Source organism: Ceratotherium simum, chromosome 2 (assembly GCF_057802395.1).
Source record: "Ceratotherium simum simum isolate JZ-2026a chromosome 2, ASM5780239v1, whole genome shotgun sequence".
NCBI lineage: Eukaryota > Metazoa > Chordata > Mammalia > Perissodactyla > Rhinocerotidae > Ceratotherium > Ceratotherium simum.
Genome location: NC_141901.1, coordinates 86,677,269 through 86,691,450, shown reverse-complemented (window position 1 = coordinate 86,691,450; position 14,182 = coordinate 86,677,269). Strand labels below are relative to the sequence as shown.

Genomic DNA, 14,182 nt, shown 5'->3' with positions numbered 1-14,182 from the left:
TAGGATTATTTAGAAAGTCAAACTGCAGTTTTCTTGAAATGTTCCTTTGTATACTTAATGAAATCTTTCTAACTTGTGTTTTCAAAGGAATAATCACACACTCTTTGGTGTTCTAAATTATACTAAGACTCCTGGAGGAAGTAGAAGACTTCGTTCCAATATATTAGAACCTTTAGTTGATATTGAAACCATTAACATGAGACTAGATTGTGTTCAAGAACTACTTCATGATGAAGAACTCTTTTTTGGACTTCAGTCAGGTAAGTGAATACCATCTAATTTTATAAATAGAATTTATTAAAAAAAGACATTGTCTTCTTATGAAGATACCAGTTATATTGGATTAAGGCTCATTCTAATGAGTTTATCTTCACTTGATTACATCTGCAAAGATCCAATTTCCAAATAAGATCACATTCAGATTCCAGGGTTTAAGACTTCAAAATAGGGCCGGCCCCGTGGCTTAGCGGTTAAGTGCGTGCGCTCCGCTGCTGGCATCCCGGGCGCGGACTGACGCACTGCTTCTCCGGTCATGCTGAGGCCGCGTCCCACATACAGCAACTAGAAGGATGTGCAGCTATGACATACAACTATGTACTGGGGCTTTGGGGGAAAAAATAAATAAATCAAATTATTGAAAAAAAAGACTTCAAAATATCTTTTTGGGGGACACAATTCAACCCATAGCTTGAGGTAAGAGAATTGCTCTTGGCCCCTGGCTATTTGTTCACTAGCATGGCAGTATAATTTTCTTCTTAAATCTATAGGTGGAAGGACAGTTTATATGCACTGCTTCTCATCCAATTCCTGGTTTCTAGCAGCGTGGTCTGTCTTCCATACCCCCAAACCCCCAACCACCCCACCAGGTGTTCTGATAGTTTAAACTGAAGTGGTACCTGAAAATCTAGAAGGCATTTACAGCCTAAACAGGTTTTACTCAGTCAAATTCCAAATACCTTTTAATTAGTATAATTCCTTCAAAAATCTGGCATTGTATTGACTGTGACTTTGCATTTCCAATATTTTTGAGTATGTTCATTTTTTTCTATATATTCTTATGTATTTAGTGAGACTTTGGGAATGGTATAAAGAGGCCATTTTTAACTGGTAACCCTTTTTTTTGTTGTTCACAGCAACATCTTATTGGCCTACCTATACCTGGCGTTTCATGTAATAATAAGTGCCAGGAATATGAAAAGTCATTTAATTGTGTAATGTTAGTCAAGCTCCAAACATCGTCATCTTTTTAAACTTTCTGCTACTAATTATGTTGTTGTACTCATCCCTTTTTCCTTCCCTTTGTTTAAACTGGAAGTGGTATTCTTGCTCCTGTCTATAGCTTATTCCTCCACCTGTGTTCTGGATCCCATCCTTGCACTTGATTGTCTCCTGTATCTTCAATTTCTTTCTCTCTTCCTCAAGTCTTTATCATCTTTGTAAAAAATCTCCCTGGACTTCATCTTCTCCAGTTACCACCTGATCTCTCTTCTCCTATTCATAGCCAAACTTGTTTAAAAATAAATTTTCTGCACTCACTATCCTCTCTTCACTACATCTCAATCTGCTGTAGTCTTGTTTCCCTGCCCACTACTACTCTGACACTGCTCTGGTCAAGGTCACTGTAGCAAATATTGTTGGTTCTCTGTCCAGATCCTCTTGGGTCTCTTTTACCTTTCTGCATGCCCCCTTCCCTACTCTGTGTGGTTTTGCTTCTAGTGGCCCACACTTGGACTCTCTTTGGAGGCCTGCGCTCAGGCTATTAGAGCACTTGGCTCTCAAGCACAAAGTGCCAGAAGTGCCTTGCAGCCCTTAAGTGACTGAATAGTATGGGAGTATGAAAGCCCAGCTGTCTCACACTGATTTAGCCAAAACCCTGAGTATAAATTAAAAGTCCCGAATTCTTCTACAGTATCAGTTGAAGTTACCTTCTACAGGACTTTGCCTGAAATTGTACTTTTCCTTGGCTTTTTTCCCTTCCTTGTCCTTCTCCTCTCCTTTAGTGGTTTCTCTTGAAAGTACTTTCTTAATAAATCGCTTGCACGTGAATCCTCATCTCAGGATCTGCTTCTGGAGAACCCAGCCTAAAACCGTCACCTACAGGCTCACAGTTGTTAAATTTAATGGACCACATATTAGTTCTCCTATTTGAACTCCGACTTGTTATGGTACTGCTAAATATCTCTCCTTATTGAATTACTGCCTTTCTTTGCTTCTGTTATTACACGATCTCCTGATTTTCTTCCTACTTCTTTGGGGTTTCCTTTTTTTGTTTTCCCCGGCTCTATCACTCATTTCTTTGAAAAGTTTATGTGAATATTCAGTCAAAACCTACAGGCTGTCTCCCTTGAAATGTTATCTACACGGATTTCCAAAGAGACCACAGGACTGCATACTGTCTTGGAAGGTCCTTAGAAAGCTCTGTCATTGATCAGATAACAGAGTAAAAACCCCCGAGTCCTTTCTTTCAAGTGGAAGAGGGAAAGACTTCTGAGTCTTCTTTATAGGCTTCTTTTCCTTTGCTCATTCCCTAAATGCTATGGCTCTTCAAAGGTATGTTCTAGGTTGTCTTTTTACCCTGTATATTCTTATTATGTGACTTACCCACCTTCCTGGTTTTATAGTTATCATTCAAAAATTCATGACTTCCAAATTTACGTCTCATGTGCAGATCTCTCTACAGACCTTCAGCCCCATATATTTTATTGCCTGCTGAGCATTTATTAGATGCTCCTCAATCACCTCAAATTTAATGTGTTCAAACCATGCCATCGTTCCTTCTAAATCAGTGAGTAGCTTTACATCCAAACTCTTTACCAAACCAGATACCTGGAAGTCATTCTTTTCTTTTTTTTGCTGAGGAAGATTCTCCCTGAGCTAACATCTGCTGCCAATCTTCCTCTTTCTTTTGTATGTGAGCCGCCACCACAGCATGGCCACTGACAGATGAGTGGTGTACGTCCATGCCCAGGAACTGAACCCCAGGCTGCCGAAGTGGAGCGTGCCAAACTTAACCACTAGGCCACCAGGGCTGGCCCTCTGAAAGTCATTCTTGACTCTTCTCTTCCCTGAACTCAATCATCAAATTCTGCAAAAATTTTTTCTCTGTCTTGTATAATGTATAAGCTTCTATTCCCAATGCTGCTGCTTCAGCCCAGGCTACCATTTATCTATAATCTGATTTATTGCAATAGCCTCCTGTTTGGTCTCCCTCCTCCAGTTCTGCTCTTTACAGTCTCTTCTCTACATTGCAGGCTGAGTGATCTTTTGAAAATATAAATCTGAGTGTATCGCTCTCTATTAGTTTCCCATGTTGGTATAACAAATTACCACAAACTTAGTGGCTTAAAACAACATGAATTTATTAGCTTACAGTTCTGGAAGTCAGAAATCAGTTTTACTGGACTAAAATCAATGTGTTAGCAGGTCCACGTTCCTTCTGGAGGCTCTAGAGGTGAATGTTTCCTTGCCTTTTCATTTCTAGAAGCCATCTACGTTCCTTGGCTCATGGCCCTTCCTCCATCTTCAAAGCCGGCAGTATAGTATCTTCTCTACTTTCTGACCTCTGCTTTCGTCCTTATAGCTTCTCTCTCTGATCCTCCTGACTTTCTCTTATAAGAACCCTTCTGATTACTTTGGAACCAACAAGTAATCCAGAATAATCTCTCCATTTCAAGGTGCTTAACTTAATGCCACCTTCAAAGTCCCTTTTACCAGTAACATATTCGCAGGTTCCAGGGATTGGGATGTGGACATCTTTGGGTGGCTACCACATACCTACTTGCATAAAATCATTTAATCTCTTCTCATTACTTTTAGGATAAAATCTAGACTCTTCTATATGGCTCTTTCTTTGTCGTCTCCCACAGCATTTCTTGCTACTCTTAACTTTCCACTCTGCCTTCTAGTATAATTGAACTTCTTTTAGTTGCTTGAACATGTCCTCTCTCACCTTCTGGTCTTTGCACTCTGTAGTATTTGCCTAGAATCTTTCCTTCACCTTACCTTCTTACCCTCCTTCCAAGCTACTTTTTAGCTAACTGCAGTTTGTGCTTTACCATTCCAGTTTAGATAGCACTTATGCTAGAAGCCTCTTTGACTTCAGAAGTCTGTGTTAGCCATCTTTTCTACATGTTTCCTGTAGTATCGTCTTATGGCACTTATCTTAATGTACTGTAAGTTCATGTTTTGCAGGATGATTCTCATACAAGGCTAGGATATAACAAGTGTTCATATTTGTTAAACTATTGATTTATTGTTGAATTTACTGATTACTGTTGAAAATTGTATTCTTTTGTTCCTAAGATTATAATGTTTTATTTGATGAGATTTTAATGAAAAACATGGATTTTCTTTGAAACTTTAGTTTTTATATATTTTAAGTTTTATAATTCCTTATAACTGAAAAGGTTTTTTTGTTTTTTGTGTGGTTTTTTTTTTTTTTTGCGCTGAGAAAGATTTGCCAATTTTCCTCTTTTTGTATGTGAGCCACTGCCAAAGCATGGCCACCAAGATGAGTGGTGTAGGTCCATGCCCAGGAGCTGAACCTGGGCCACTGAAGTGGAGTGCACTGAACTTAACCACTAGGCAAAACATCTACAAATGTTAAACATTTTTGTTTTCTATATCTTGACAGTTTATAACTTATCTTAACATGTAATAAAGATGCTTATCTGGGTAACAAAAGTGTTTTTTGGATATGGTGGCTGGGATAAAGATCTGGTATGGGTGTCATTGGCTGTGATCTTAAACAGTCATTACTTTCTAGGGTACACTTGTTTGGGAAGTTGGGGAAGGCAGAGTTAACATTATCTTCTGCAGTTAGTTATACTTACGTTGATATAAAAGACCTTGCTGTATTTAAGGCATGGCAGTAGTTATTTATGACTTGAAGCCTTAGGGAATGGCAGGAAATGTGAATTGGGTCTAGCTTGAAGGGGCTTTATATAATGCTGAGAAATTTGGATTTTATCCTGTCAGCAATAGGGAGCTAAAGATTCTAAACCAAGAGAGTAATATGATCAAATACTTATTTTAGAAACATTCTGGTTGTTATGATAGATTTTGGTAAAAGGAAGAAGAAAGAGACTGAAAAAGAGAAAGGCCGATCTAAGTGAGGGCTTAAGAGAGTCTGACTAGTGGAACCACATGTAAAATGTCGTAATAGTATTCTGTCATATTGAACAGTATAGTAGTAGTATATTCAGTCTATTTACTCTAATTTTTTAAACATAGTTTTAACATAATTAATTACCATAGAAGTGGCAAAATAGAAAAGGGCACAGTTCTGGAGGTAGGCAAACTGAAAACTATCAAAAAATACCTGTCAGTTTGAATAGGAACCAAGTGACAAAATTTTTGTTTTTTTGTTTTTTTTTAACAGATAACAGGTTGGGGACACTTGGTGAAAGTATAAATAAGTCTACATAAAACTTTTGAGGTCACACATTACAATGATGATAATAACCATGAGTCACTAAGAAAAAATTACTGTGTTTTAAGTATGGGGAAATGAGTGCATTCTTGAAAGATCTGTGTTAAATGGTTAAGGTGAAAAAGAAATCTGGGGATATTTAGATAGATTACAGTTATCTATACATTTGCTTAAAGTATTCTATAAGAATACTTTAAACTGGAAAATGAGTTGAGAAGAATAAAATAGCAGTTTTGAGCTCTGGTATGTGCAAGATACTTTACATGTATTATCTCACTTAATCTTCACAACAACCCTAGGATGGAGATGTTATTATCCACATTTAAAAGATGATGTGAGGGATCAGAATTGGCCACCCCAAATGTGTCTCTTTGGCATGAGGATGGCATGAGGGGCTGAAAACGTAGTTTTCAAATACGTTTAACCTTTGAGAATAAAACAACATCTTTGGATATTTTTCAAATTTAAATACTGTTTATAGGCATATCCTATAAAGAAGGTAATAGATGGTTTTCATTCTTTTGTGTAAGCCGAATTGAAAAATGTTTACTTTGATGAAATACATGCATATTTTTGCTCATATGCTTAAAAAGGAAAGAAGACTTACACATCAGTAAAGTTTGATTTAAAATTTGAATCTGCAGACATGGGAAAAGCTCTGAAAACCAAGTAGAAGTTACCCTTTGTAAGAGATATTTTACATTTGTAAGGGAAGTCTCCATTTGTAAAGATATCTCCCTCTCTGTACCAGGAAAAGGGGGATGACCTTTTCTCTAGAAACTCTTATCAATGCAGAAGGCAAGGTCTTAAATCTGCATAATAACTTTATTCTTGTTTTCTGTGCTTTTCTGATACTCTCCTGTAACTGACTCCCCCCACCCCCAACATCCTCCTTTGTCTTTAGCTGAAGATGATATTTAAGGTGGCAGCTTTGGCCATTCTGGCTGAGTTGCTCAGGTTTTCTGGGTTTCTCCCATATATACATGTTATAAAGCTTTGTTTGATTTTCTCCTGTTATTCTGTCTCATGTCAATTTAATTCGTAGCAGCCAGAAGGACTTAGAGGGTAGAGGAATTCTCTTCCTCCCCTACAATGAGAACAGCTAAAGTTCAGAGAAGTTAGGTAACTTCCAAAAGGTTACATGGTTAGTGGTTGAACTGTGCTTTTAAACTAATCTTATCAGATCTTTTAAGTATCAGGAAGAAAAGTTAGAGATCAAAAAGGTGGGAAGAAAATTATGATAAGCAACATCTAAAAGCCAGAGAAGTAGAGTTTTAAGAAGGAAGGGGTGATCAACAGTGTCAAATTTTGAAGATGGATTGTGAGTAATCGAAATTAAGAAAAGACCATTAAAATTTGTTTTATTCCAGGTACATGTAAGATAGATAAAGACAGAACAAGTAATACTTGCAGGTAGAAATGTTCTATTTTTATTATTCAAGGATAATATTTTACAAAGTTTATATTTTAAACTATAACAAAGTTTAAATGCTTATATTTTTTGTTCGTTTCAGTTATATCAAGATTTCTTGATACAGAGCAGCTTCTTTCTGTTTTAATCCAAATTCCAAAGCAAGACACGGTATGTTTATGTACATGCTGTATGTTATATTATTATACATTATGTGATATAACTTGTCTTCATGTGATGTAACAATTGGAAAATATCAAAATGTTTGGGAAAAGTACTTCATTATTAGTATCTGGAGTATTTTTATGCCTTTTTAAAGGATGCTTTTCCCCCAATGTATTATCCTATATGTAATAGTAAAATTAAAAGTTTCTTAGTTGTGGAATTGGCATATTTTCATTAATTAAATATTTACTTAAAGAGTTTATGTATAATTTTCAAAAAACTTAAACTGTAATAACATTTGCTTAATAAGTAACTATATAAAAATTGTGTTAGATCCAAAGAGTATATGTACTTCTTAAAAGTGATCATGTGAAATTTGATTAGTTTTCAAATACGTTTAACCTTTGAGAATAAAACAACATCTTTGGATATTTTTCAAATTTAAATACTGTTTATAGGCATATCCTATAAAGAAGGTAATAGATGGTTTTCATTCTTTTGTGTAAGCCGAATTGAAAAATGTTTACTTTGATGAAATACATGGATATTTTTGCTCATATGCTTAAAAAGGAAAGAAGACTTACACATCAGTAAAGTTTGATTTAAAATTTGATTACCTTGCAAATCCACTGAAGACTAATCTGTGTTTGAGAAGTCTTTCTATATTGTAGAGATAACACTCTTAATGTTCATTTATAATAAAAACATCACTGGAAAAGTTTTGGCTGTTGGGCAGGCGCAGAACTGGAAATTTCCTTAAATAATTGAAACACCTTATAATTAAATATATACAAATGGGAGATAACCTAGAACAACTCACATGTAGAAAAAAAGTTAGTCAGTTTCGTAAAATGAGTTTGGAAGTATTCCCTCGTCTTCAGTTTTCTGGTAGAGTTTGTGCATAACTGGTATTATTTCTTCCTTAAATGTTTGCTAGAATTCACAAATGAGGGCATTAAAATTTTCTTTGTAGGAAGATTTTTGACTATAAATTCAACTTCTTAAATAGATATGGTGCTATTCAAGTTACCTGTTTCTTCTTGAATGAGCTTTGGTAGATTGCGTCTTTCAAAGAATTTGTTATTTCACCAAACTTGTCAAATTTTTTGGTGTGATATTGTTCATAATATCCTCCTTTTTATACTTTTTATATTTGTAAAGTTTGCAATAATGTACTTCTCTCATTCTTGATATTGGTAACTTGAATATTCTTTTTTTTTCTTAATCAGTCTGGCTAGAGGTTATTAGTTTTATTGGTCTTCTCAGGAAACCAACTTTTAATTTCATTGATTTCTTTTTCTTTCCTGTTGTCCATTTCATTGATTTTTGCTTTTATTGTTTTATTTCCTTTTTTCCTCTTACTCTATGCTTAGTTTGCTCTTCTTTTTTGAGGTTGTGAAGGTTGAAGCTGAGGTCATTGATTTGAGACCTTTTTCTTTTCTAGTATAAGCATTTAGTAATGTGTTAGCTATATTTCACAATTTTTGATACTGTGTTTTTCTTTTCTCTCAAAAACGTTAAAAATACTTTCTAATTTCCTTTTTGATTTCTTCTTTGATGTATGGGCTATGTACAAATGTGTTATTTAGTTTCCAATATTTGGAAACTTTCCAGATATCTTTCTGTTGTTGATTACTAATTTAATTCCATAAGAGTCAGAGAACATATGTTAGTTGATATGGATCCTATTAATTTTATTGACACCTGTTTTTATGGCCAAGAATATGATCTATCTTGGTAAATGGTCCACGTGTACTTGAAAACAATGTGTATTTTACTGTTGTTGCATGGAGTATTCCATAAATCAGTTAATTCAAGTTGATTGATAGTGTTCTTTAAGTCTTTTATATCATTATTGGGTTTTTTTTCTATTTGTTCTATCAATTATTGAAAGAGATGTGTTGATATCTTCAACTATAATTGTGGATTTTTCTGTTTATTTTTTGCAGTTCTATCAGTTTTCATCTAATGTATTTTGGAGCTCTGTTGTTAGGTACATAAACATTTAAGATTGCTAGGTCTTCTTGATGAATTGATCCCTTTATCATTATAAAATGATCTTCTTTTTTCCCTAGTAATATTATTTGCTCTGAAATCTTTTGTGTTTAATATTAATATAGCCATCCTAGGTTTCTTTTGATCTGTTAGCATGATATAGCTTTTACCATCCTTATGCTTTTAACTTATTTGTGTCTTTATAGTTAAACTGAATTTCTTGCAGACAACATATATTTGAGTCTTGCTTTTTTGTATACAATCAGAGAATATCTTACTTCTTTTTTTTTTTTTGTGAGGAGGACTAGCCCTAAGCTAACATCCGATGCCAATCCTCCCCTTTTTTCTTGAGGAAGAGTGGCCCTGAACTAACATCTGCGCCCATCTTCCTCTACTTTATATGGGATGCTGCCATAGCATGGCTTACCAAGCAGTGCATTGTTGCCTGCCCGGGATCCAAACCTGCAAACCCTGGGCCGCCGAAGCGGAGTGCGTGCACTTAACTACTTGCGCCACCAGGCTGGCCCCTCTTACTTCTATTTTTTCAACATTTTTTTTTTTTTTTGGTGAGGAAGATTGGCCCTGAGCTATCATCTATTGCCAGTCTTCCTCTTTTTGCTGAGGAGGATTGGCTCTACACTAACATCTGTGCCCATCTTCCTCCATTTTGTGTGTGGGATGCCACCACAGCATGGCTTGATGAGCGGTGCATTCGTCGGCACCTGGGATTCAAACCTGTGAACCCCAGGCTGCCAAAGCAGAGCAGGCAAAGTTAACCACTATGGCACCGGGCCGGCCCCGGAATATCTTACTTTTAATTGGGGTGTTTATTCCTTTTAGGCTTATTGATGTGTTTCTATTTAAATCTGCCATCATGGTACTTTTTTTCTATTTATCTCATCTATTTGCCCCCTCTCCCCGCCTTTTTTTTTTTGGCCTTCTTTTGGATTGTGTATTTTTTATGATCACATTTTATCTCCTTCGTTGATTTATTAGCTAGAACTCATTGTTTTGTTATTTTAATGGTTGCTTTACAGTTTATGGAATACATCTTTAGCTGAATTCAGTCCGCCTTCAAATAATATTACACCACTTTACATATGATATAAGAACCTTACAGTAGTGGCAACAAAAGCAAAAATAAACAAGTGGGACTACATCAAACTAAAAAGTTTCTGCACAGCAAAAGAAACAATCAGAAAAATGAAAAGGCAATTATGGAATTGGAGAAAATATTTGCAAATCATATATATTATAAGGAGTTAATATCCAAAATATATAAAGAACTCATACAACTCAATAGCAAGAAAACAATCTGATTAAAAAATAGTCAGAGGAATTGAATAGACATTTTCCCAAAGAAGATATACAAATGGCCAACAGGCACATGAAAAGGTGCTCAACATCACTAATTATCAGGGAAATGCAAATCAAAACCACAGTGAGATATCACCTCACACCTGTTAGAATGACTGTTATCAAAAAGGCAAGAGATAAAAAGTGTTGGCAAGGTTGTGGAGAAAAGGAACCCTTGTGCACTCTTGGTAGGAATACAAATTGATGCAGTCACTATGGAAAAGCCAACCCTGTGGTCTAGTGGTTAAGGTTCGACACTCTCACCGCCATGGCCTGGGTTCAGTTCCTAGTCAGGGAACCACACCACCCATCTGTCAGTTGTCATACTGTGGTGGCTGCATGATGCTATGATGCTGAAAGCTATGCCACCACTATTTCAAATACTAGCAGGGTCACCCATGGTGGACAGGTTTCAGTAGAGCTTCCAGACTAAGACAGACTCGGAGGAAGGACCTGGCCACCCACTTCTGAAAAAAACTGGTCATGAAAACTCTATGAATTGCCACAGAACATTGTCTGACATAGCGCCAGAAGATGAGAGGATGATGCAGAAAGACCTGGCAGGGTTCTGCTCTGCTGTACACAGGGTCATTAGGAGTCAGAATCGCCTCAACAGCACTAATAACAACCCTATGGAAAACAGTATTGAGATTTCTCAAAAAATAAAAAATAGAACTACCATGTGATCCAGCAACACCACTTCTGGGTATATATCCAAAGGAAATGAAAACAGGATATCAGAAGAGATATCTGCACTTCCATGTTCATTACAGCATTATTCACAATAGCCAATATACAGAAAATACAAGTGTCCATTAATGGGTGAATGGATCAAGAAAATGTGACATATATATCTATATATACACATACATACATACAATGGAGTATTATGCAGTCATGAGAAAGAAGGAAGTCCTGCCATTTACAGCAACACTGGTGGGCCCTGAGAGCATTATGCTCAGTGAAATAAGCCAGACAGAAAAAGACAAATACTGTATGATGTCACTTATATATAAAATCTGAAAAAAAAGAAAAAAAGCAAATTCATAGAAACAGAGAGTAGAAAAGTGGTTGCTAAGGGTTGGGGGAAATAGGGAAAGGTTGGTAAAAGGGCACAAACTTGAACAAGATGAATAAGGTCTGAGGATGTAATGTATAACATGGTGACTATAGTTGATAACACTATTGTATAATTCATATTTGCTAAGAAAATAGAACTTAAAAGTTCTCACCAAACAGACAAACAAAAGATAAATTTTTGAGGTGACAAATGTGTTAATTAACTAGATGGGGGGAATCCTTTTGCAGTGTATATGTATATCAAATCACCACGATGTACACTTTAAATATCTTATAATTTTATATGTCAGTTATTCCTCAATAAAGCTGAAATAAAGAGAAAAGAACATTACAGTAGGATGCTGCCATTCTCCCCTTCCCATTGTACTATTGTTGTCATACATTTTACTTCTATAAATATTCCACAATTCATTGTTTTTTAAATATAACAGCTTTATCAAGATAGAATTCACAAAGGCATACGCTTCACCCATTTAAGTGTACAATTCCATCAGTTTTAGTATATTTCCAGAGTTGTACAGCAGTTACTACAGTCAATTTTAGAACATGTTCATCACCCCAAAAAGCAACCTTGTACCCATTAGCAATCATTTCCCATTTCTCCCAACCCTCTTCCCCCCAGTTCTTGGCGTTAATCTAATTCTATCCCTATAGGTTTGTCTATTCTGGACGTTTCATATAAATGGAATCATACAATATATAGTCTTTTGTGACTGGCCTTTTTCACTTAGCATAATATTTTCAGGTTAATTCATGTTGTAGCATGTATCAATATTTGATTTTTCTTATTGACAAATAACCTTCCATTGTATAGATATAGCACATTTTGTTTATTCATCAGTTGATGAACATTTGTTTCCACTTTTAATTTTTATCAATAGTTCTGCTGTGAATTTTCATGTACAAGTTTTTGTGTAGACGTAAGTTTTCATTTATCTTGGTTATATACCTAGGAGTGGAATTGCTGGGTCCCATGATAACTGTATGTTTAATTGTTTGAGGAACTGCCAGACTGTTTTCCAAAGTGACTGTACCATTTTACATTCCCACCAGCAGTCTATGAGGGTTCCAATTTCTCCATATCCTTGTCAACACTTGTTATTATCTGACTTTTTGATTTTAGCCATCCTTGTGGGTGTGAAGTGGTATCTCCTGGTTTTTATTTGCATTTCCTTGATGATTAATGATGCTGAGCATCTCTTCATATGCTTGTTGACCATTTGTATATCTTCCTTGGAGAAATGTTTATTCATGTCTTTTGCCCATTTTTAATTGGGTTATTTGTCTTTTTATTGTTGAGTTGTAAGAGTTCTTTATATATTCTGGACATAAGTTCCTTATTGAATATATGATTTGCGAATATTTTCTACCATTATTTGGGTTGTCTTTTCACTTTCTTAATGATATCCTTTGACAATACATGTTAATTCCCTACCTGAAGGATGAATATTTAGCGCTCTTTTTTTTTTTTTAGGGTTTTTTTTTTAATTGATGTCATGATAGTTTATAACATTGTGAGATTCCAGTTGTACATTATTATTTGTCAGTCACCATATAAATGCGCCCCTTCACCCCTTGTGCCCACCCCCCAACTCCCTTCCCCCTGGTAGCCACCAAACTGTTCTCTCTGTCCGTGTGTTAGTTTATATTCCACATATGTAGCTCTCTCTTTTTTTTTTTATTGAGGTAACACTGGTTTATAACATTATATAAGTTTCAGTTGTACATCATTATATTTCAATTTCTGCATAGACTACCTCATATTCACCACCCAAAGAGTAATTATCATCCGTCACTGTACGCATGTGCCCTGTTACTCCTTCTGCCCTTCGTCTCCCCCCTTCCCCTCTGGTAACCACCAGTCTAATCTGTCTATCTATGTGTTTGTTTGTTGTTTTTATCTTCCACTTATGAGTGAAATCAGACGGTATTTGGCTTTCTCCATATGACTTATTTTGCTTAGCATAATACCTTCCAGGTCTATTCATGTTGTTGCAAATGGCAAGGTTTCATCTTTTTTTTATAGCTGTATTCCACTGTGTATATATATACCACATCTTTATCCATTCATCTGTAGATGGACACTTAGGTTGTTTCCAAGTCTTGGCTATTGTGAATAATGCTGCAATGAACACAGGGGTGCAAATATCTTTTTGAGTTAGTGTTTTCATGTTCTTTGGATAAATAGTAAGAAGTAGAATAGCTGTATCATATGGTAGTTCTATTCTTAATTTTTTCAGGAATCTCCATACTGTTTTCCATAGTGTCTGTACCAGTTGGCATTCCCACCATCAGTGTATGAGGGTTTCCTTTTCTCCACATCCTCTGCAGCACTTGTTATTTCTTCTCTTGTTAATTATAGCCATTCTGACAGGCATGAGGTAATATTTCATTAAAGTTTTGATTTGCATTTCCCTAATAATTAGTGATGTTGAACATCTTTTCATGTGCCTGTTGGCCATCTCTGTATCTTCTTTGGAAAAATGTCTGTTCAGATCCTTTACCCAGTTTTTAATTGGGTTGTTTGTTTTTTTGTTGTTGAGTTGTATAAGTTCTTTATATATTTTGGATATTAACCCCTTATCAGATATATGATTTGCAAATATCTTTTCCCAATTGTTAGATTATCTTTTCATGTTGATAGTTTCCTTTGCTGTGCAGAAGCTGTTTAGTTTGATGTAGTCCCATTTGTTTATTTTTTCTTTTGTTTCCCTTGCCTAGGGAGACATGGGGTTCAAAAAGAG

The 14,182-nt window shown here is 35.6% G+C and overlaps 1 protein-coding gene across 1 annotated transcript in view; it reads left to right on the top strand.

The window, feature by feature from the left end:
* The window catches only part of MSH4 (mutS homolog 4), a 91,951-nt gene that overhangs the window by 23,376 nt on the left and 54,393 nt on the right, over positions 1–14,182 (top strand). Inside the window, exons 7-8 of the mRNA XM_004431512.2 lie at positions 88–260; positions 6,946–7,013. Of these exons, the coding sequence (XP_004431569.1) occupies positions 88–260; positions 6,946–7,013 (241 nt within the window). The remainder of the gene's footprint in view (positions 1–87; positions 261–6,945; positions 7,014–14,182) is intronic.